Here is a 24,287-nt window from a genome sequence, read left to right as displayed (position 1 = left end):
CGCCTTATAGTCTGGTGCACCTCATCAATTGATGAATTTGTTGATCCATACTGGTTGTACACAGTGTTTTGCTTAAATGTTTTGGTACGTTTTAGTAAATTACAAGGTCGCATCGCTTCCCAGCATTACGGCAACCGTGGTCAGGAACCGTCACTTAATAGCTGTTGTATCCATGAGGCTATTTCATTTTAAAATAGGCTGCTCCGTTTTTGTTTTGAGTAAATTCACGGATCGATATGGAAGGAAAACATGTAAACATGGTAAGCAGTACCAATGTGTTAGATCGAACTTTAATCAGTTCCGATCATTTTATAGGAGCTTGTTTGAGAAACGCGATTGTTTACACTTTGCTGAGGCTCATGGGAGTCTGCAAGCTGAGGCTTATGGGAGTTTGCGGGTGGGTAATGCTATAATGATAGCTGTTTAATGCACGAGGCTATTTCATGTCAAAATAGGCTGCTCTGTTAATGTTTCGAGTAAATTTACGTATCGATGTGGAAGGGAAACACAGGTAAGCAGTACCAATGTGTTAGATCGAACTTTAGTCAGTTCCAATCATTTCATTTTTCATTGCCATTATAACAAGAAAGTAATTAAAATTGTTAAATTTGCAGATCATACGAGGATTGAACTCTGGGCAGCATTGTTTGCTGGAGAGTCCTACTGGAAGTGGCAAGAGTCTAGCCTTGCTGTGTTCAACCCTGGGATGGCAGCAGGCACAGTTTGGTCAGTAAACAAATTGTCTGCTGAACTTTTATCCGGGTTAGTTGTGTGCAAATGTGACCTGAATACGTAGATTTTTTTTTTGTACATTGGCACAGTATTGAATTGTTAAATTCCAACTTCATCCTCATTAAGTACTCTCTAGATCAGGGGTCTCAGACTCGCGGCCCCTGGGACGCTAATTTGCGGCCCCCGTGTTAATATGAAAGATTAATGTTTGTGCGGTCCGCAAGATTGATATGAATTACACTTGTTGTCTGCGGAGCTGAATAAACCAATCACGGTGAGGTATATGGCTCTGGAGGGCGGGACATCGGCCGGGCTGTCCAGTGCCTCGCTCACTTATTCATTCAATCCTCCAGTCAGCTGGGCGGAGGAGAAGCCATGAAGACGCTGACTCCGCTTGGCCCCCACAGTTCTCCAATTAAGTGTAGGCGCGTCGCGAGTGAAACTGAAACTTAAAAGTGCTTTTACATGACACTTGAGAAATTTGGATAACTGCCGTTATCCGATGCGATCGGAGGAAAACTCCGATTGAGCTACCCAGAGAGCTCCGATAGCTATCCAGATCTCTCTGCCATATATACACGCCTTTTTACGATAACGATCGGAGAGCGTAAGTGCGCATGCGCCTCGCAATTGAAAGTTAAAATTAAACCCGAGACTGACTCCCAAGTGGAATCACATATTACAGAGCCCCAAAGATGTTGCTTTCAAAGCCTGCAGTGAAGAGAAAGGTCGGTGATGAGCACAGACAATCTCAGGAAAAGTGAAGAGTGCAATATTTCTTTGTTGAGCACAGGGGCACCCCAACGTGTCTTATTTGCACTGAAAAAGTTGTGGTGCGCAAAGAACACAATTTGAAATGTCATTATACAGGACATGCTGAGGAGTACGGAAAGTATTGCGATTGGTTAGCAACCAGTTCAAGGCATCCCCGGCCTACTGCCTCAAGTCAGCTGGGATAGGTTCCAGTGTGGCCGTGACCCTCCTGAGAATAAGCGGTTCGGATTGTAATTGGATCACATTTATGAATAAAAAATAAAGAACTGCAACTTTACAAAAAACTCAATTCAACTGTGTCCATTTAATTTTAATATTGAACACCGATTTTTGATGGTGTGCCTCAAGATTTTTTTACTATGAAAAGGTGTGCCTTGGATTAAAAAAGGTTGGGAAACACTGACTCAAAAGATATGTTAAATTACCCAAACATGGTATTATTTGACTTGAATAGTACTGGCAAATTGGTTGGTTGCAAAAACAATTGTTTCCTATCCCTATATCATACGTATTGTTCTCACCAGGTGTTCGTTTAAAATTGACAATGTATGATGTCACAGACAGTATATTTATCACATGTACTCACTTGATTTTCGTTGTTTGTCAGCCAAGTCAGTTCCCAGAGAAAAGTTACCCTCTGAGCTGGCTGAGACAAAGCAGTTTTCCCACATTGGTGACGAAGCAAATTTCCAGCCTGAGAGGAAACTCATTCGCACTGCAGAACCCAAGGTGGGATTAAGTTTTCAATTATTATTTAACTTTACAGCATGTTACCTCACAGCACATTCTTCACGCAGAAGACAGTTTTGGTCCCTGCACAAATTAGGTTATATATTTTTTATTTCATTCTGAAGTTTTATCAGACCCTATTTGTTAGTTTTTCAAAGTATTTGACATACTCAGCATCTGTTGGTGATGATTACAAAATAAGTGAGAGGCATTTATTGTATGGAAGAAACCAAGACCAGAGAATAATTTCCAATATTATGGATTTACCTGGACTCTAATTTCACCTGGTATTTTCTGGTATATTTTTCAGTTGCTTGTAACAGCACTTGATTTGGGCGCACTTTTCTTTTGTGGGAGATTCATGCTGATTTCTGAGATACAGTAATCCCTCGTTTAGCGCGGGAAATTAGTTCCATAACCACCCCGCGATAAGTAAAATCTGCAAAGTAGGGTCACCCTCATCTGTACATTTTTTGTCGATAAATGTATATGAAACCATTTAAGTGCATATGTTATTATTAGAACATTAAATAGTTTCAAACATGTAAATAATACATTAATAGTATAAATAACATACAGAAAATATTGTATAAATATTGAAAATATAAATGATGACCGCTGGGATAGGCTCCAGCACGCCCGTGACCCCCGTGGGGACAAAGCGGTACAGAAAATGGATGGATGGATGGACAAATATTATACTTGCGTGGGTGTGTAACATGTATAGATGTGACGTTCTGTTGCTAGCCTTGGTTAAACTGGGACCTCTAGTGGTCAAAATTACCATAGCAGCGCTATGCGCATTTTGTAGATGTATATGTAGCCAAAGTATAGATACTGTAAATAAGATTTTAGGACTCTTTTATTATTATAACAAGTTTTACAACAAGGTACAATACTGTAAATATGTTTTCAAAAGGCTTTTATTATAACAACTTTTATAACGAAGTAAACTGCAAATCTGTTTTTAGAACTCTTATTATCACTTTTTTTGGGCTGGAAAAAATCTGCGATGCAGTGAAGCCGCGATAAACGAACTGCGAAGTAGCGAGGGATCACTGTACATATGTGCTCTCCTCACGACATGTGACTATGTGCAGCTAGATATAGAATCAAAAATAGAAAACCCCTTAAAGAAGGTGTACTTTTCTTGCTTTTACTTTTCTTGTCCATACAATCATGTCTGTATGTATACATCTATTTGTCTCTCTCTTTTTGTAACTAACAAAATGAGGAAAGAATAAACAACATATTAATAATTAAATAAATAAGGCTTTCTCGTAGTGCAGGCCTACGTAAGCAGTCTTCTTAATGAAACATAACTACACGTTTCACCTCAAATAACTATGTGAATTTAATGATACAGTAATCCCTCGTTTATTGCGGATAATGGTTCCAAGACCACCTGCGATAGGTGAAAATCTGTGATGTAGAAAAACTATATTGTTACAATATCCACAAAAGACTTTTATGAACCTTTATTGTACCGTACTTTCTGCACTGTAAGGTGCATCGGATTATAAGGCGCACCTTCAATGAATGGCCCATTTTAAAACTTTGTCCATATATAAGGCCCACCGGATTACAAGGCGCATAGAATAGCCGCTACAGTAGACTGAAGGTTACGTTATGCATCAATTAGATGGAGCTGCACTAAAGGGAATGTCAACAAAACAGTCAGATAGATCAGTAAACTTTATTAATAGATTACAAACCAGCGTAGTTTAAGGTATAACATTTAGTGCAACATTTATATCACATAGTGGAGGGGACCTTTTCTCGATTCAATAAACACATAAAAAACCAGTCTGATACTGTTATGGTAAATCAAACGTTAATGCAATCACGATATAGTAACACTCGAAATAGTGAAAACAATAACAGTATATCAATAACTCAACTTTGCTCAAATGTTAATACAATCACAATATAGTAACACTTGAAATAGTGGAAACAATAACAATATATCAATAACTCAACGTTGCTCAAACGTTAATGGAATCACAATGTAGTAACACTCAAAATAGTGAAAACAATAACAATACATCAATCACTCAACGTTGCTCAAACATTAATATCACACAACACACAAAATAAACACGTAAAGCTTACTTCAATAAGTTAGTCCTCATCCACGAATCCCCTGAATTCTTCTTCTTCAGTTTCTGAATTAAACAGTTGGGTTGGATACAGCATCCAACATGCCCGGCTCCGTATCGTAGTCATCATTGATCGAGTCAGTGTCGCTGCTGCTGTCTAGCAGTTCAGTGACAATTCCTGCCTTCCTGAAAGCTCGGACAACAGTTGAGACAGATATATCAGCCCATGCATTTACGATCCACTGGCTGATAGTGGCGTATGTCGTTCGGCGCTGTCTCCCTGTCTTGGTGAACGTGTGTTCGCCTTCTGTCATCCCCCGTTCCCACGCAGTTCGCATTCTAGCTTTGAATGCCCTGTTGACACTGATATCTAGCGGTTGGAGTTCTTTTGTCAATCCACCCGGATCGACGGCGAGTGTTGAATTAGTGTGCTTCACTTGTTTTTTGACACCATCTGTGATATGGGCGTGGAGTCATAGATCAACAGGGACGGACCTGTGTGAAAAAAGCCACCTGGTCTCCACGTAAATTTCTCTCAACCACTTGCTCATCTTTTCTTCATCCATCCATCCCTTCGAGTTGACTTTGATGACGACGCCGGCTGGAAAGTTTTCTTTTAACAAGGTCTTCCTCTGGAAAATAACCATGGGGGGAAGTTTCTGCCCATTAGCCTGGCAAGCAAGACCTACCGTGAAGGCTGACTTCTCATTCCCTGTGGTGCGAACATTGACCACATGTGCTCCCGTTTTATCCACAGTGCAGTTCACAGGTATATCGAAGGTGAGTGGAGCTCCGTCCATGTTGGGGATGTGCTCTGGCCAGATTTTTTTTTCAGTAATCTTGTTGCAACATGCGTGAAAAGTGGCCAGCTTTTCTTGGTAGTCTTTTGGCGGTTGCTGTGAAACAGTAGTTCGTGTGCGGATGGAGAGACAACGTCTTTTCATAAAGCGAAAGCACCAAGAAGGACCGCCTTTAAAGTCATTAATGTCAAGTTCGCTTGCTAGCACTATTGCCTTATTTCGAATAGTGGTTGTACTGACACTTCTAATTGCTGCTCTCTGTTCAACAACCCACTGTTCGAGTTTGTCCTCCAAATTTGTCCATCGAGTTTTGGTCCCTCAGAAACTCCTTTTAGTCTTCTTGACTTGGCGTAGCTCATCTTGTTGCATCCTCCACCTCCGTACCATTAAGTCAAAGTCTGCTTTATTGTCTATTTCTTCACATGTCAAGACACACAGAAATCAAAATTTAATTTCCTACTATCCCACGGTGACAAGAAATAATACCGTATTTTTAGGACTAAGTCGCAGTTTTTTTTCAAGGATTGCGTGGGGGGGGGCACTTACACTGAGGAGCGACTTATATGTGAATTTTATCACAAGTTTTCAAAAAAAAAAAGTGAAACCGCGATAAACGAACAGCGATGTAGCAAGGGATTACTGTAATTTGAATTTCAAGTGACGTCAGCGGCGTGGCGCGGCGGTTGTTTACGTAAAGGACAAAGATTCGATCACAGGATGACGAGAATGACAAAAGGCCCCATGTACTACCGGCATCATTAGCAGCTTTGTTTGTAAGTGACACGGAGGACGAAGAGTTTGAAGGATTTCATGATTTGGAGTGACACAGAAGGTTTGAAAAACTATTATGGCTTTTGCGCACACCCAGTCCTACTCTACAGAGCTTTCTTTCACCTCCGTGGATGGAAGTCGGGGGCCGGCGGGTGGCTGTCCGGGGACGGTGGATGGGGCTCGGACATGGCTTTTACGCATGCCCGGCCCTACTCTACGGAGCTCTCTTTCACCTCAGTGGATGGAAGCCGGGGGCCAGCGCTTGGCCAGGTGGCTGTCCGGGGACGGTGGATGGGGCTCGGACATGGCTTTTACGCACGCCTGATCTTATTCTATGGACCTGCGATGCTGGTGCTTGGGGCCGTGTGGTTGGTGAGCTATTTCTGTTATAGTTATGATATATTTTATTTCGTGAATCAACTAGTATATGTTTTTATCGTTACAGTTCAGTAGTTGTTGGCTCGTTGAATCCTTGTTTTGTTAAATAAAGAGCCATTTACCAAACCCACGTCTTTCCTTGTACTTTAACGCTAACACAGTTATATACTAGATCTGTGGAATAACGACGAGGCTGACGTCAGGGCGCACGCGCGGTGTTGTTGACAAAGGACGAGGAATTTGATCGATGGATTTAATGATTTGGAGTGTCACAGATGGTTTGATAATATTGTTGTAATATGATAGTTATTTGAAATATAATTTATATATCGTTATATGGGCCTGTGGAATTATTTGAAATGCAACCGCCGTTAGCGGCGCGCACCCAGCCGGCATTGTTGACATAAAGGACAATCGATGGATTTCATGAATTGGAGTGACACAGATGGTTTTATAAACGTGTTATTTATGTAATAGTTATTCGAATAACGGCTTATACTCAGGAGCGACTTGTATGTGAAATTATTCACAAATTTTCCAAATTAAAAAATCTGCGATGTAGTGAAACCGCGATAAACAAACGGCGATGTAGAAAGGGATTACTGTAATCTGAACTCCAACTGCGGCGCATATGCGGCGGTGTTTTACATAAAGGCTAAAGGATTCGGTCACGGGATTCAATGACTTGGAGTGACAAAATACTTGTTTAGAATTATATGGGCCTATGGAATATTTTGAAGTGCAACCGCTGTCAGCGGCGCGCAACTGGTATTGTTGACATAAAGGACAATCTATGGATTTAATGATTTGGAGTAACACAGATGGTTTGATCATATTATTGCTTATATATCAGTTATTTGGTATATAAATTATATATCGTTATATGGGCCTGTGGAATAATTTTAAATGCAACCGGCGTCAGCGGCGCGCATGCGGCATTGTTGACATAAAGGACGATCTATGGATTTAATGATTTGGAGCGACACAGATGGTTTGATCATATTATTGCTTATATAACAGTTTTTTGATTTGTAATTTCTATATCGTTATATGGGCCTGTGGAATAATTTTAAGTGCAACCGCCGTCAGCGGCGCGCACCCAACATTGTTGACATAAAGGTCGATCGATGGATTTAATGATTTGGAGTGACACAGATGGTTTGATAAAGATGTTGTTTATGTTATAGCTATTTGGATAACTGTCAATGTTACGTCAGACCCGTTCTCAGCTCTTTGTTTGTGTTTATGTCACGTTAGTATTCCTATTGTTTAGCCTGTTGTTGCTCGTTCATGTCTCTTCTTGGTGTTGGATTTTGTCGATTAAATTTCCCCCAAAATGCGATTTATACTCCGGTGCGGTTTATATATGTTTTTTTTCCCTTTATTGTGCATTTTATGGCTAATGCGACATATATTCTGAGCGACTTTTAGTCCGAAAAATACGGCATATCCTTTACTATATCCTTTGCAAATAGGTTGATATTGCAAATGAGAATCTGTTGTCAATTGCACGACCAGAATTTGTTTTAGCATTTATGAAAACTGGCAGTGGTTGTCCACATTTTCTTCCAATGACAATTCTTTCGGCGACAGGAGAATATTTTTTATTCATGGCGCCGTCCTGGAAGTGGCAGCCTCCCAGCAGTGTTCTTTCTTTCTTTCTTTCTTTCTTTCTTTCTTTCTTTCTTTCTTTCTTTCTTTCTTTCTTTCTTTCTTTCTTTCTTTCTTTCTTTCTTTCTTTCTTTCTTTCTGTCTGTAATACAGAGTTGGCCCACAGCTATGTGTGGCCACAGTTAGGGCCGTCCCAGGTGGGGCCGTCCGTCCCAAGTGTGGCCGTCCACTCCGAAACAACGGTTCCATTTACCACACCTCGGCGTGTGCAGTTTGACTCGGCACGGGCGAATATTTTTCCTTTGCCTGGCCCTGGCAGCCGGGGATTTCTGCGTGCATTGGTTGGGACCTGTTCATCCGGCTGGTGCAGCAACCCCTGTGAGAGAACCGGTTGCTCGTGCTCGTCGGAACCTGGATTTGGCCGCCCTTCGCCTTGCCCGCTTGCATGTTTGGCTGTTTTGTGATGTTTTGACGATTCACAAGCACGGTCCATTGCCTCGCACCGCTGTCTGCAAATTGCCGGCTGAACTGCCTTTGTGCCGGTTCGTAGAGCTTGTGTATTTTGGGGTGTTGTTTGTGGTATTAAGGTGGCTGTGTGGCGGCCCTCTGGATCATTTACAACATTTACATCCCTTACATTATTTAGTAGGTCTCGCACCAGATGACCTGCACTTAATATTTTTTCTTTGTTACTTTGCTATTGATTACTTGTATCCTGTCACACTTATTTTTTTTTTTGGTGGCGTCGTTGTGAGTGGGAGCCTTTTCTAGAATCCTATTGAATTGCGCTCATGTCATCAGTATGTTTTTTCTATACCCACTCTGCGGTATGAATGCTCCTAACCCCAAGCCTTTCCTCCCGGGATCAATAAAGCATCCAATAAGGTTCCTGTCAGTACAGTGCACTGCTATGCCAACAACAAGCCATGGATTATGAGTCGGATCAAAGGCCTCCTGAATTGAAAGAAGCCTTTAGGGGCTTGTGAATAGCAGGAGCTCAAGCGAGTGCAGAGGGAGATCAGGGCCTAGCTCAAGGTGGTGAGGTCACTCTATAGGAAGAAATTGAAACACAAGCTGCAGCGGAACAGGTGTGGGACGGAATAAGGTCCAAGGCAAGGCCTCCCGAATCCCGCCTGGATAAACTTGAGTGGAAGGCGGGTTCTGTTGTGGTCACAGAGCTGCCTGACCTGACGTTTGTGACAGAACGGCAGGTTTTAGCCAGGCTGCTGTCCATCATGGACAACCCGGTCCACCCACTGTACAGCACAGTCACTGGGCCGAAGAGTAGTTTCAGTGACAGACTGCTGACACCATCTTGCTCAACGTTAAGATTCAGAGATTCAAGATTTTTTATTTGCCATGTTTGGAGAGCTAAACAAGGAATTTGACTCCAGTACATCACAGTCTCTGTTCAAGATTTAGGTGACTAACAACACTCAGGACATGTGAAAAATGACAAATGACAAATATTCTCAAACATCCCCTGATCTTAAACTCCCAGGAGGGCAAGGAAAAACTCAGAACTCCAACTAGGGGATATAGAAACCTTGAGAAGAGACCACAGATGGGAGGGTCCCTCTTCCAGGATGACCAGGCTGCAATAAATTGCAGAGAGGACACAGTACAAACAGTGTACACAATTCAAAAAAGGTGTGGAGAGCAGGATGGTATTGCACAGCAAGGACTCTGAGACTCTAAGAGTGGTGTGAGTTCATCAGAGCAACAGCCTGGGGTAAGAAGCTGTCTCTGTGTCTGCTGGTTTTGGCGTACAGGGCTCTATAACGCCGTCCGGAGGGGAGTAGTTCAAACAGACTGTAACCTGGGTGAGAAGGGTCTGTAGAGATGTTGCTTGCACGTTTCCGGGTCCTGGACAGGTACAAGTCTTGGATAGATGGGAGGTTGATTCCAATGATCCTTTCTGCAGGCCTGATTGTCCGTTGCAGTCTGCGCTTGTCTTGTTTGGAGGCCGATCTAAACCAGACAGTGATGGAGGTGCAGAGGACAGACTAGATGATGGCAGTGTAGAAGGTCTTCAGCAGCTCCCGTGACAGGTTGAACTTCTTGAGCTGTCTCAGTAAGTACAGTCTCTACTGGGCCTTCTTCCGGACAGAGTCTATTTGGCTGGTCCATTTCAGGTCCCGAGAGATTGTCGTTCCCAGGAACTTGAAGGTGTCTGAGGAAAGTACAGTATTACTGCGGATAGTGAGGGGTGAAAGTGGTGAAGGGTCTCGCCTGAAGTCCACTGTCATCGCCACGGTTTTGAGCGGGTTCAGCTCCAGGTGGTTTTGACTGCACCAGTGGACCAGCCGCTCCACCTCCTGTCTGTACGCAGCCTCATTACCGTCCCGGATCAGTCCGATGAGAGTGGTGTCGTCTGCATACTTCAGGAGCTTCACATAAGAGTCACCTAAGGAGAAATCGTTGGTGTAGAGAGAGAAGAACAGTGAGGAGAGGACGCACCCCTGAGGGGTGCAGTATTGGTGGTCTAGGTGTCAGATGTGATGCTCCCAGCCTCACACGCTGTCTCCTGTTGGTCATGAAGCTGATGATCCACTGACAGGTGGAGGCAGGCACCGCGACCTGGATGAGCTTCTGTTGGAACCTTGCGATGGTGTTGAACGGCGAGCTGAAATCCATAAACAGGATCCTGGCGTACGTTCCTGGGGTGTCCAGGTGGTGCAGGATGTAGGGCAGTCCCATGTTGACCGCATCATCCACCAACCTGTTTTCCCGGTAGGCAAACTGGAGGGGGTCAAGCAGGGGGCCCGTGACATGCTTCAGGTTGTTCAGCACCAACCTCTCGAAATATTTCATGACCACAGATGTCAGAGCGACAGCACAGACTTTCAAGCAGGAAAATGACACGCCGTCTGGGCCCGGTGCCTTCCTGATCTTTAGTCTCCAGAACATTTGGCGCACTTCCTCCTCGCGGATCTGGAGTGCGGGCACGGCCTCTGCAGGAGAGAGAGTAGGTGACAGCGGTGACGGAGGTGTGGACAGAGCGGTTGCGACGGGAGGGGAGTATGTGGATTGTGCTGCAGGAGGTCCTGTTGTGTGGGAGGACCAATCAAACCTGCAGTAGAACCTTGATCGTCATCACGTGATAAAGGCTCAAGGACTCATTTCTTCTGCTTGGCCTGAGACTTTTTAACTCGTCGCTGGGGGTAAGCAGAACATTCATGGTCATGATACTGTTTATTTTGTATTTATATCCATTTATTTAATAACTAAAAGTCGATGCGCAATATAGGTCGCATTAGCCATAAAATGCACACTAACGTAAAAAAAACCAAACATCAGTCTACAGGTCGGAGTATAGGACGCATTTTGGGGGAAATTTATTCAACTAAATCCAACACCAAGAACAGACATGAACAAGCAACAACAGGCTAAACGATAGGTATGCTAACGTGTCAAACACAAACGAAGAGCTGAGAACGGGCCTGACTTAACATTCAAAGTTATTCTAATAACTATTATATAAATAACACATTTATAAAACCATCTGTGTCACTCCAATTCATTAAATCCATCGATCGTCCTTTATGTAAACAATGCCGCATATGTGCCTCTGACGTCGGACTCATAAGTTGCATTGCATTTCTAATTATTCCACAGACCCATATAACGATATATAAAGTATATTTCAAATTACTGTCATATTACAACAATATTATCAAACCGGCGGCTCGGTGGCGCACTGGGTAGCACGTCCGCACCACTGACGTCGGACTCGTAAGTTGCATTGCATTTCTAATTATTCCACAGACCCATATAACGATATATAAAGTATATTTCAAATTACTGTCATATTACAACAATATTATCAAACCGGCGGCTCGGCGGCGCACTGGGTAGCACGTCCGCCTTACAGTTAAGGTGTGGGTTCGATTCCACCTCCGGCCCTCCCTGTGTGGAGTTTGCATGTTCTCCCCAAGCCCGCATGGGTTTTCTCCGGGCACTCCGGTTTCTTCCCACATCCCAAAAAACATAATAGGTCGATTGAGCACTCCAAATTGCTCCTAGGTGTGAGTGTGAGTGCGGATGGTTGTTCGTCTCTGTGTGCCCTGCAATTGGCTGGCAACCAGTTCAGGGTGTCCCCCGCCTGCTGCCCGATGACGGCTAAAATAGGCTCCAGCACGCCCGCGACCCCCGTGGGGACAAAGCGGTTCAGAAAATAAATGGCTGGATTATCAAACCATCTGAGTCACTCCAAATCATTAAATCCATCGATCAAATTCCTCGTGCTTTGTCAACAATGCCGCCTGCGTGTGCGCCCTGACGGCAGCTTTGTCGTTATTCCACAGATCTAGTATATAACTATATTGTAGCATTAACAAAGTACAAGCAAAGACGTGGGTTTGGTAAATGGCTCTTTATTTAACAAAGCAGTTCAACGTGGCAACAACTACTGAACTGTAACGATAAAAACGTATACAAGTTGCTACACGAAATAAAATATATCAAATAACTATAACATAAATAGTTCACCGCCACGTGGCTGCAAGCACCGGCGTCAACTTCCATCCCCGGAGGTGGCATTTTCAGCCGCGGAGGTGGAAGAGAGGTCCATAGAATAGGACCGGGCGTGCGTAAAAGCCATGTCCGAGCCCCATCCACTGTCCCCGGACAGCCACCCGGCCGAGCGCCGGCCCCCGACTTCCATCCACAGAGGTGACAGAGAGCTCCGTCAAGTAGGACCGGGTGTGCGTAAAAGCCTTAATAGTTTTTTAAACCTTCTTTCACTCCACATAATTAAATCCTTCAAACTCTTCGTCCTCTGTGTCACTTACAAACAAAGCCGCTAATGATGGCGGTAGTACATGCGGCCCTTCGTCATCTTTGTGATCGAGTCTTTGTCCTTTATGTAAACAACCGCCGCGCCGCTGAAGTCACTTGAAATTCAAACTACAGCAATCGCTTGCTACATCGCGGTTCGTTTATCGCCCCCCCCCTTTTTTGTTTTACACTTGAAAATTTGCGAAAAAAAATCACATAAGTCGCTCCTCAGTATAAGTCGCCCCCCACCCAAACTAAGAATAAAACCGCGACTTATAGTCCGAAAATTGCGGTATTATATGTCCATCCATACATCCATTTTTTTGTACTGCTTGTCTCCACGGGGGTCCCGGGCGTGCTGGAGCATATCCCAGCAGGCAGTAGGCAGGGGACACTCTGAACCGGTTGCCAACCAATCGCAGGGCACACAGAGACGAACCACCATCTACACTCGGACTCACACCTACAGCCAATTTGCAGTGCTCAATCTATAACCATACATTATTTTGGGATATGAGAGGAAATTGGAGTGTCCGGAGGGAGGGCTGGAGGTGGAATCTACCCCGCACCCTCTGAACTGTGAGGCGGACGTGCTCCACCGTGCCGCCTGCATTTCTTTTTAGCACCAGTATTTAAAAATAAAGAAGCTTGCCAACTGTTTCAACGGCAAATAACTATATATGCACTCCCTTCGTCCCGTACCATCCCGTACTCCCTGTCTGGGCCTGTTTTACAACACTTCACAGAAAACAAGTTCATGCAGTGTGCCTGCACATTCCTCACCCCCACCAATCCACACAAGCACTCCAATACTAGATATTATATTGATATGATTATAAGTTTAACACAACCTTAAAAAATATTTTTGCAAACTGCTGAAAGCATATTTCCCTTTAGTCCCTAAGTAATCATCTCTTTCCTGACAATCATCTCTGTGTATATTCTCTTAAACATTAAAAACATTACGCGATCATGCGGCAAATAACGACCGTCAGGGGGGGGGGGGCTCAAACAGAAAAGGTAAGAGTGAAAGAGGGGCAATATATGCGTCGAGGAAGACAGTAGTGACGCATTGTGCATTCGGAAAGTTGGCGTAAACTAAGCCCAAAGATAGAATACAACGGAAGACATGCGTATGTCGCAGCTTTCAAGTTAAAAGCCATTGAGCGGGCTGATAGAGAAGGGAACAGAGCAGTTGCACGTCAATTTGGCATTATTGAATCGAAGGTGAGACGGTGGAAACAGCATCGGGAAGCACTGCAACAATGTAGAAAGACGACGAAAGCTTTCAGAGCTCTTAAAAGCGGGTGGTCCGAACTGGAAAACATTCTAGAAGACTGGGTGAACACAGAGAGCGGGTGGCCGAGGTGTTTCCACCGTGCAGATCAGACTGAAAGCAAAAGGAATTGCTACCGAAAATAAATATCAAGACTTCAAAGAAGGAGCGTCATAGTGTTGGTGATTTGGCGAGTTGGCTTGGATGACCAGCGGCGAGAAATCCTTTACAAAAACTGGACGCATGCGAAGAGCAACTTTCACACAAGTCTGCCAGTGGATCCTGACAGCGTAAAGCAGTGTGAAAAAATCCATGATTACCAACGGGTTTCGAAAAGCCCGTCTGCTGCTTGATGGAGAGGAGAGCACAAGCTCAGGAGTGAATTTGCCTCAGGACGAGAGTGACGATGAAAGCAACAACGAAAGAGAGAATGAGAAAGAGTGTTGCGACGTACATCTGGTGCTATTCCAATAGGACACTGAGGAGGAAGATTTTGCTGGTTTCAGTGGACAGGAGGAAGATTTTGCTGATTTCAGTGGACAGGAGGATGACTGCTCTCAGTGACTTTGTTGACTGGTAACTTTTACCCGCCAAGTTAGTGCTGTTACTTCCGTGTGTACAAAAAGATGTTAATGGTATTAAAACTTTAGCCCAGCTAGTATTAAATGTTACTTGTTTAAAAGAAATGTTCGTGTGATTAAAACTTTAAAAATGCTTTCTTTGTCCAGTTTTTCTTTGTGAATAACTCGTGCTCATGTGCGGCTTTTAGTCCGGGTGCGGCTTATATTAAAAAAAACAACAACTGAAATACCCCCAAAATTTAGCTGGTGCGGCCAATACTCCGGTGCAGCTTATTGTTCGAAATTTACGATGTTTGTCCTGTTTAAACAGTGACAGGTTGTGATGCATTTGTAACTACACTCCCCTCAAAAATAAGTAGAGTATGAAATTATTTTATGCCCAATTTGTAGAATTTGACATTGCATTCATGGTTGATGGTAATGGTGTAAATGTATTGTCAGTATGACGGTAATTGTGTAAATGTATTGTCATTACCATAATTTTCGGACTATAAGTTGCGTTTCTTTTCATAGCTTGGGTGGGGGGGGACGACTTATACTCAGGAGCGACGTGAAAATTTTCACAAATTTTTACTTGATCATTAACACATCATTTACGTACTTACTCGTATAGTTGATCAATTTGCATGTTATTTTCACTTTAAACCGCATTAGTTCCATTCACTGACTTCCGGAGTCGGGAGAGTTAATGATTTGGAGTGACAGAGATGTTTTGATAAACTTGTTATTGATGTTGTAGTTATTTGACATATAGTTTATTTAGAGTAGCGACGTGTATGTTGTTAGACTTCAGTAGTTTCCGATTGTCTAGGGAGGCCGTGAAGGCAGCAGGGGGGGGAGGGGGCGGAAAGAGCGATCCAGGGCACTTGCGCTTGTTGGCTCTTGTGTTGAGCTCTTGATTTGTGAAATAAAGAGCCGGTTAGCAAACCCACGTCTTGCATGGTACTTTGGTAAAGCTCCAATATAGTTATATACTAGATCCGTGGAATAATTGGGGCCGCAACTGACGACGAGGCTGACGACCAGGCTGACGTCAGCGGCATACGTAGGTCTGGAATTGACAGCTGTTTTTTTTTGTTTTTTTTTGACACACAGGATGAATTATCCGGTGGATTTAATGATTTGGAGTGACACGGATGGTTTGTTAAAGTTCTTGTTTATATTACATTTATTTGATATATCTAGTTTGACGTCAGCAGGGCACGTAGTTCCGGCATCAACAACTGTGTGTATTTCTTTTTTGACATAGAGGATAACTATTTGAATGGATTTAATGATTTAGAGTGTCACGGATGGTTTGTTAAAATTGTTCTTTATATTACATTTATTTAATATATCTAGTCTGACGTCACCGGCGCACATAGTCTTTTTGATGTCAACAGCTCTGTGTGTGTGTGTGTGTTTTTTTTTAAGTGACACAAGATGAAGATTTAGATGGATTTAAAGATTTGGAGTGACACGGCTAGTTTGATAAAATTGTTGTTTATATTATTGTTATTTCAAACATTGTTTATATATCGTTATATGGGCCTGTGGAAAAATTTGACCTGCAATGCGCCGCTGACGTCGGACTTGTTTACATAAAGGAGGACGGACTCGATCAATGGCTTTAATGATTTGGAGTGACACAGATGGGTTGATAAATGTGTTATTTATGTTATAGTTATTTGAATAACTGTTAATGTTACATCAGGCCCGTTCTCAGCTTCTCGTTTGTCTTTGTCACGTTAGCATACTGTATTGTCAGCCTGTTGTTGCTGGTTCAAGTCTGTTTTCGGTGTTGGAATTTGTCAAATAAATCAAAAAGGCGACTTAAACTCCAGTGACTTATATATGTTTTTTTCCTCTATATTTTGCATTTTATGGCTGATACAACTTGTATTCCGGAGCGACATTTAGTCAGAAAAATACGGTAAATCAAAAATGTCGCACACTGTGGCAGAAACATACTGCCACTTTGTAAAGCCATTGTAAATAAGATGCTCGGCCCTGACGCTACTAAAGTGCCTCTGCGGTTGTCGAAACTGTTGTTTTAGAAAAGATGTGCATCAGTAGGCCTTGCAACTTGATGAGTTAACGGATATTGGTGGACATTGTCAGCTCTTGGGCAACATGCGTTTTGTGGATGGAGAAGCCATTTGAGAAAACTTCCTATTTTGCAAGGCACTGCCAGAAAAATCAACATGAGAGGAACTATTTCGGGTCACGTCGGAATATCTTTACAAAAGCGGACTTACGTGGGAAAACTGTACAGGTGTCTGCACTGCATGGTCTGGGGCATCAAAGGCTTTCTAAGTAGGGTCAAAGAAAAAAAACACAGATGTTACTGTTACACACAGTTTTTTGCACCGTGAGGCCCTCATGCCAAAGACCGTACCAACAGATCTAGTTCCTGTGTTGGATGATGTTGTGCGCATCGTAAACCTTGTGAAGATGCGACCTTTGAAATGTCGCTTATTTGCATCTTTGTGTGAAGGAATAAATTCTTATTGCTCCACACGGACGTCCGGTGGCTGTTGGGCAGCAAAGTACTGGCCCGAGTGTATGAGCTGCAAGAGTAACTTAAGGTTCCTCTGACAAACGAGAGGTCCGATAATTCTAAGATGCTTGCAAGTGATGAGTGGTGTGCAAACCTGGCATACCTGGCTGATATATATTGTCATCTGAATGACATCATCTGAATGAACTTAACAGAAGGCAGAAATGAAAATCTGCTTACATTTACTGATAAAATGAACGGATTTCGTTTATATTTGCAGCTCTGGGAACATGTGCAGCGTGGCAGCCTTGATATGTTCCCACTCGCAGTGAAGCTGCATGATGGTAAAACTGCTGCAATGTGCGAGGTGATTGGCACACATTTGAAAACTCTTGAGGAGAAGATGTCATTTTATTTCCATTCAGCCTTCACAGCCTGGGTTAGGGACCCATACAGCTCAGCATCTGTTGCTGGAAAGGACATGACTTTGAAGGAGCAAGAGGAACTCATTGAACTGAAACAAAATTGCAGTTTAAAGCTAAAATTTGCTGATCTTCGTTTGGGCAGTTTTTGGTGATCAGTTGCCAAGGAATCCCCCATTCTGGCCAACAAAGCTGTTTTGACATTGCTCCCGTTTTCAACCACATATCTTTGAGCTGAGCTTCTCACGCTTGAGTGCGATGAAAAATAAAAACAGAGAGAGACTAAGAGCTGTTGAGCAAGAGCTTCTTGTGTCTTTCTACCATTCCTGCCAGGATATCCATTTTATTTTCATCAAAACAGGCCCAGGTTTCACACTAAATTAGTGTATACATTCATTAAAAAAACACATTACCTATATGTATTACTGTGTTAATGTCATTTTGTCATTTTGGTTTGTTGTGTGCCCCAGGATTTTGTAAAAGTAAAAACTGTGCCACGGCTCAAAAAAGGTTTAAAAACACCGCGGTCAATCAATCAATCATTTAATCAATCATTTAATCAATCATTTAATCAATCAATCAATCAATCAATAATACTCTTTTGACATGTTTTAGTTTTACAATGTTTTTTATGTACTGTGTGAGGACGCATCCTGAAGTCTGTCTTTTTGTTGTCTAATCCAACCTTTTATTTTTTTCTCTATTTGTAGTCCCCTGAATCATGCTTCCAGTGCCCATGTGCATCAGCCAAGGATAGTGCAAAGAATAAAGATGGAAAAAGGAAGGTCCCTAAGATTTTTGTGGGCACACGTACTCATAAACAAATAACTCAAATTGTTCATGAGATGAAGCGTACTGGATACTCCACTGCTCCAATGACCATATTATCCAGCAGAGATTATACATGTGTCAACCCAGATGTGGCACCTCTCGCCAACCGGAATGACCTCTGCAAGGACCTAATGGAAGCCAAAAATGTGAGATGCCACCAACATCCTCAAACACATCATCACACTCTTTTACAAAGCGGGCTTTGCATTACAACCTGAGCTTTTTGTGTATCTCTGCTGTCGTAGCAGGTCATTTGGTTGTGTGATAGTTGACCTATTTGACTTACAACTCATAATCATTTTCGTACTACTTTGGCATTACTTTTTTCACATGTTTTGAACAATGAGTCAGTGAATTTATGGATTTATTTTCAGACTGAGTGTCATTTTCCCAATAAATTTAAGGTCAATCACTATTCCGCTCAGCACTCTGTTGTAGGTCTTTTCCGAGAACAGGATATTCCAATTATCAGAGGGTTGGTCTCACATCCGAAAGCGGAGACAGTTCTGATATATAGCATGTGAGGTAGCAAGTGTACGCCAAACATAAGACCAAGCCATCTCACATGACATCACAAAAACAATCAATAAAAAAAAAATGCACCTCCATCTCTATGCACCTCTATGCATCTCCGATGTTTGTAGAGTGTCCCCAAAACGAGAGCGTTTTGAAGTGGTACTTTCTTTGGAAAATATAACTTGTCATTTGGCAAAACCACTGTTTTAAAAAAACATCGGGTAAGACATGTTTTTATTTACGGACATTTATTTGTTCCTCTCCCCAACCTATTTCGTGCAACATCCACTTGTGGATTCTTGATGAGCAGCGAAATTCATGACAGTCTTTTAAAGGACACATATCATGGAAAATCGACTTTTTTTTGCTTTTAAGGTAATGTTCTTGTGTATTTGGAGTCTCCAGGAGTGTAGAAAAGTAGAATCCATCCCTCCAGGTGCTGCAGAGATACTTCTATGATCTGTTTGTGGGGCTATATTTTACTCCGTTCAGATTATTTATTACATCACATCCATTGGGGCGAGACAAACCAAACAAGGTAATGGGGGCTGCCAAATGGAAATCCGAGTAATAAACATGGCGGATTCGCGAAACTGCTATGTTTTTTACGAATCCGCCATGTTTATTACTCGGAGAGACTTTTTGTCCACACAACTCAAGGATGTCTAAGTGGAGAGATTAAAATGTTCCGTTGTTGGATGCATCAATCCACACAAATCATTGCACTATCCCCCGACATCAGAACCTCAAAGAATGGCCTGGTCAAACTTCATTTTTCAATCAGTGTTCCCACGTCTGTGGGCAAAGTCCTGCTTGTTCAAGGAGTGTTTCAGAAATCTTCGAATCTTCGAATTCGCCGAAGACTTTTTCGTTGATGGTTCAGTTCAGTCTACGGAAACGGCGGACACAGTAAAGCGGTAAGCTTGAGATGACACAAAAATAATAAACTATATTTCACTTTGTCTACGCACTCGTTTTCATAGGATTAGCGTCAGTCTTTCTGCTGATTTTGGAGCTGTGCGCTCCATGTTTTCACTTCTTGTGGGTGTATTTTAACACTAAAAAATTTAACTGCTCTACTCATTTTAATCTGTGTAACAATTTACACGCAAAAATATTGAGTAAATTTGAAAGCTATGAAATCATTTATATTTAAATCTTGAACTACTGTATATTCCGGACTATAAGGCGCACCTAAAAACCTAAAACTTTCACAAAAGCCTTCGTGCGCCTTATATATGGATCACTTACTGAATTTGTTGATCAATACTGGTTGTACACAGTGCTCTGCCAAAATGTTTCAGTACAACTAGTAAATTACAAGGTCATATCGCTTCTTTTAGCGTCTATCGCTATTTTATAGGAGCTCATTTGAGAAACGCGATTGTTTACACTTTGCTGAGGCTCATGGGTTTTGCAGGTGGCTAATGCTATAGTGATAGCTGCTATACGCACAAAGCTATTTCATGTCAAAATAGGCTGCTCTGTTAATGTTTCGAGTAAATTTACGGATTGATATGGAAGGGGAACACAGGTAAGCAGTACCAATGCGTTAGATCAAACTTTAGTCAGTTCTGATCATTTTATAGGAGATAGATTGTTTACAGAGGGATCATTGGTTATTGGCTAGTGGATGCATACCGCAACCCTAGTCAACCTCAGTTTGTTGGAGTATAGCTTCTATTTTATGCGCCTTTTACACCAGTGCGCCCTATATATGAAATAATTTCCTAAAATAAAAAATTCAATGAGGGTGCGCCTTATAATCCTGTGCACCTTTTGGTGTGAAAAATACAGTAAGTAAATGTAATTGAAAAAATTAAGTAGATGCTACTCAACTACATTGAGTACCATGAAATATAAAAATCATGGGTGAGAAAAAGACCGCCTCTTTGTGGCCCCCTCTACGAGTAGCTTACAGGTTTAATAAGCCTACAAAACCGAAAGTAATGTCTTTGCCACGTCTGCAGACCACACAAAGCCTAGCTGGTTTAGCGTTACTGCAGCTCAACGTTGAAGGCCTTACCACCTCAAAACTTAACGTCATCGAACAGATCGCCATTAAAAACAAGTTGCAGCTGCGCCACAAACACCGGCCTCCGAATGGCGAGCAAGGCCTGATTGACCTGGACGACGACGCGTTGACCTGGCTCGCCTCAACAAAGTCTGTTGCAAGTCTGAAGACATGACAGGAGAAGCAGAAGAGTTCATTTACTTAAAATTTTAAGTCAATGCAATAGTAAAGCCAAGTTCAAATCACTAAAAAAATTAATAAACTGGACTATCACATATCGAAATAAATGTTACATTTACTCAATTTTTAAAACTATCTAGTTTAGTTTTTTTAGTTTATTCACGCAATATCCAAGACATACAACATGATACAACAAACAGTATTACACAATCGGATGCGTGAAAGGTCACCCCAAGCAAGCTATTTAAAGCTTTTAATAGGGGGCCCAGTTTCCCATAAGTATCAGATATTGGCCAGATATCTTTACATTATGGACAACATACAGATATATGATAAACAATAAACACACAATAAGGCACACCAAGCAGTAGACACACAATAAACATACAAGTAATAGATAGTCTCAGTATTCTGGTTACACTGGATTTGATGTGAAGTACATTAGCAATTAATAAATTAACAACAGGACACAGCAATTAATAATCAGCACATTAAACATACATTGATAGTTGATTTTTTAGATGTGCCTTGAAGATGGATATAGACTGCAACATTTTTTGTGTTTCATCAAGCTCATTCCAAATCTGTGGCCCTCTTCAAACAATGAATGCTAAAGCTTGTAGATTTTAGTTTCCGTTTTTTCCCAATGATTAGATTGCTATTCCTAGTGGTGTTCCTAGGCACATACAATGAATAAACAAGAGCGATGAATAAATACATAAATAAATAAACAAAATAAATAAATAATTAAATAAATAAATAAATAACAGGAGCAAAAATGGAGCACGTGTATACAGCAGACAGTCAGAATATAGCGCGAGAGTAGTTAGTGCAAGGCAGCCAACGTGGCCCAAAAGGTCAGGACGTTATGCAGCCGAGGGTGGAGGGGGGAGAGAGTTCAGAACCCTAACAGCCTAGAGTATGAAGCTGTTGATGAGTCTGGTGGTGCGGGAGCGCAGACTTCTGCACCTCTTCCCAGAGGGCAGCAAATCAAACAAAGTGTGAGCGGGGTGACTCACATCACACACAATCGTGGTCGCCTTGCGAGTGAGATGGGAGGTGTAAATGTCCTTCAGGAAGGGGAGTGAAGCACCAATAATCCTGCAGCGCATAGTGTTCACTATGCGCTGCAGGGCCTTCATGTTGTATTCAGTGCAGCTACCACCCCACACAGCGATACAACTGGAGAGGACGCTCTCAATGGTGCCACGATAGAATGTGGTCATGATGGCTGGTGGAGCACCTACTCGCCTGAGTTTCCGCAGGAAGCACAAGTGGCGCTGAGCTTTCTTCGCCAGTGATGCAGCTCTGGTGGTCCAGGAGAGGTCTTCAGTGATGTGCACCCCCATGAATCTGGTGATGCTCACTCTCCCCACCACAGCACCATCGATGGTCAGAGGCAGGTGTTGGGCGTGACCCTTCCAGAAGTCAACAACAATCTCCTTGGCCTTGCTGACGTTCAGCTGGAGGTTGTTGTCCCTGCACCACGTGGCCAGAAGGTCGACCTCCGACGTGTATTGTGTCTCGTCGCCCTTGATGATGAGACCCACCAGAGTCGTGTCGTCAGCAAATTTCAGCATGCGGTTGTTGCTGTAGGTTGCAGTTTAGTCATGCGTCAGCAGGGTGAGGAGCAGGTATGATGGTGTCAGCCTTGAAACATGATGGGGCGATGGCCTGCTGCAGGGAAATGTTAAAGATGTCAGTGAAGACACCCATAAGCTCCTCAGCACAGTCCTTCAGCGCTCGACCTGGGATGTTGTCCGGGCATGCCGCCTTAAGAGTGTTGATAGCAGCAAGTGTTCTCCTCACGCTATCGGCAGAGAGCCACATGGGCTGCTCGTGTGGAGGGGGAGGGGTCTTCAGCGGGCAAGTGCTGTTTTGAGCGTCGAAGCGAGCAACGAAGCGGTTCAGATCGTTGAGCAGAGGGATGTTGCCTTCACAGCTCTGCGGCACGGGCTTGTAGTCCGTGATGGTCTGAATGCCTTGCCATCCGTGTGTTCCTGCTGTCTTGGAAGAGAACTCCTTTTTCGCTTCCTTGATGCCCCAGGACAGGTTCGCCCTAGTTGATCTCACGCCCGCTTCATCCCCAGCCCTGTAGGCTATGTCTCTGGCCCTCCATGATTGATGGGTGTGTATGAAGATTTATGGTTGTTAATAAAAACATATTAACATACAACATAGAAGACCCCTTATGACGAGTAAAATATATGGACCTAGTTTTCCCTCGCCCGGACGCGGGTCACCGGGGCCCCTCTCTGGAGCCAGGCCTGGAGGTGGGGCTCGAAGGTGAGCGCCTGGTGGCTGGGCCTTCGACCATGGGGTCCGGTCGGGCATAGCCCGAAAAGAAAACGTGGGTCCCCCTTCCCATGGGCTCACCACCTGTAGGAGGGGCCAAAGGGGTCAGGTGCAAAGTGAGCTGGGCGGGGACCTTGGCGGTCCGATCCCCGGCTGCAGAGGCTGGCTCTAAGGACATGGAATGTCACCTCTCTGGCTGGAAAGGAGCCCGAGCTGGTGTGTGAGGCAGAAAAGTTCAGACTAGACATAGTCGGACTTGCCTCCAAACATAGTTTGGGATCTGGTACAAGCCCTCTCAAGAGGGGCTGGACTCTCTTCCACTCTGGAGTTGCCCACGGTGAGATGCGTCGAGCAGGTGTTGGCATACTTATTGCCCCCCGGCTGGGCGCCTGCACATTGGGGTTCACCCCGGTGAGCGAAGGGTAGCCTCCCTCCGACTTTGGGTGGGGGGGACGGGTCCTGACTCTTGTTTGTGTTTATGAACCAAACGGCAGCTCAGAGTACCCACCCTTTTTGGAGTCCTTGGAGGAAGTGCTGGAGAGCGCTCCTTCTGGGGACTCCATCGTTCTACTGGGTGACTTCAATGCTCACGTGAGCAATGACAGTGAGACCTGGAAAGGCATGATTGGGAGGAACGCCCCCCCCCCCCCCCCCCCCCCCGATCTGAACCCGAGCGGTGTTCTATTATTGGACTTCTGTGCTCGACACGGATTTTCTATAATGAACACCATGTTCAGGCATAAGGGTGTCCATGTGTGCACTTGGCACCAGGACACCCTAGGCCGCGGTTCGATGATCGACTTTGTAGTCGTGTCATCGGATTTGCGGCCGCATGTTTTGGACACTAGGGTGAAGAGAGGGGCGGAGCTGTCAACTGATCACCACCTGGTGATGGGTTTGCTCCCATGGTGGGGGAAGATGCCGGTCCGACCTGGCAGACGCTCTGTGAGGGTCTGCTGGGAACGTCTGGCAGAATCCCCTGTCAGGAAGAGCTTCAACTCCCACCTCCAGCAGAGCTTT

The 24,287-nt window shown here is 43.6% G+C and overlaps 1 protein-coding gene across 2 annotated transcripts in view; it reads left to right on the top strand.

The window, feature by feature from the left end:
* brip1 (BRCA1 interacting helicase 1) overlaps window positions 1–24,287 on the top strand; it is a 129,910-nt gene that overhangs the window by 8,015 nt on the left and 97,608 nt on the right. For both annotated transcript variants that reach the window (XM_085915845.1, XM_085915844.1), the window contains exons 2-4: window positions 615–726; window positions 2,114–2,235; window positions 18,142–18,408. In XM_085915845.1, coding sequence (XP_085771971.1) covers window positions 615–726; window positions 2,114–2,235; window positions 18,142–18,408 — 501 coding nt within the window. The remainder of the gene's footprint in view (window positions 1–614; window positions 727–2,113; window positions 2,236–18,141; window positions 18,409–24,287) is intronic.

The sequence above is a fragment of the Syngnathus leptorhynchus genome, chromosome 7 (assembly GCF_054491065.1).
Source record: "Syngnathus leptorhynchus isolate UIUO chromosome 7, UIUO_Slep, whole genome shotgun sequence".
In the NCBI taxonomy this organism is placed as follows: domain Eukaryota; kingdom Metazoa; phylum Chordata; class Actinopteri; order Syngnathiformes; family Syngnathidae; genus Syngnathus; species Syngnathus leptorhynchus.
This window is presented reverse-complemented; position numbering and strand designations above follow the sequence as displayed.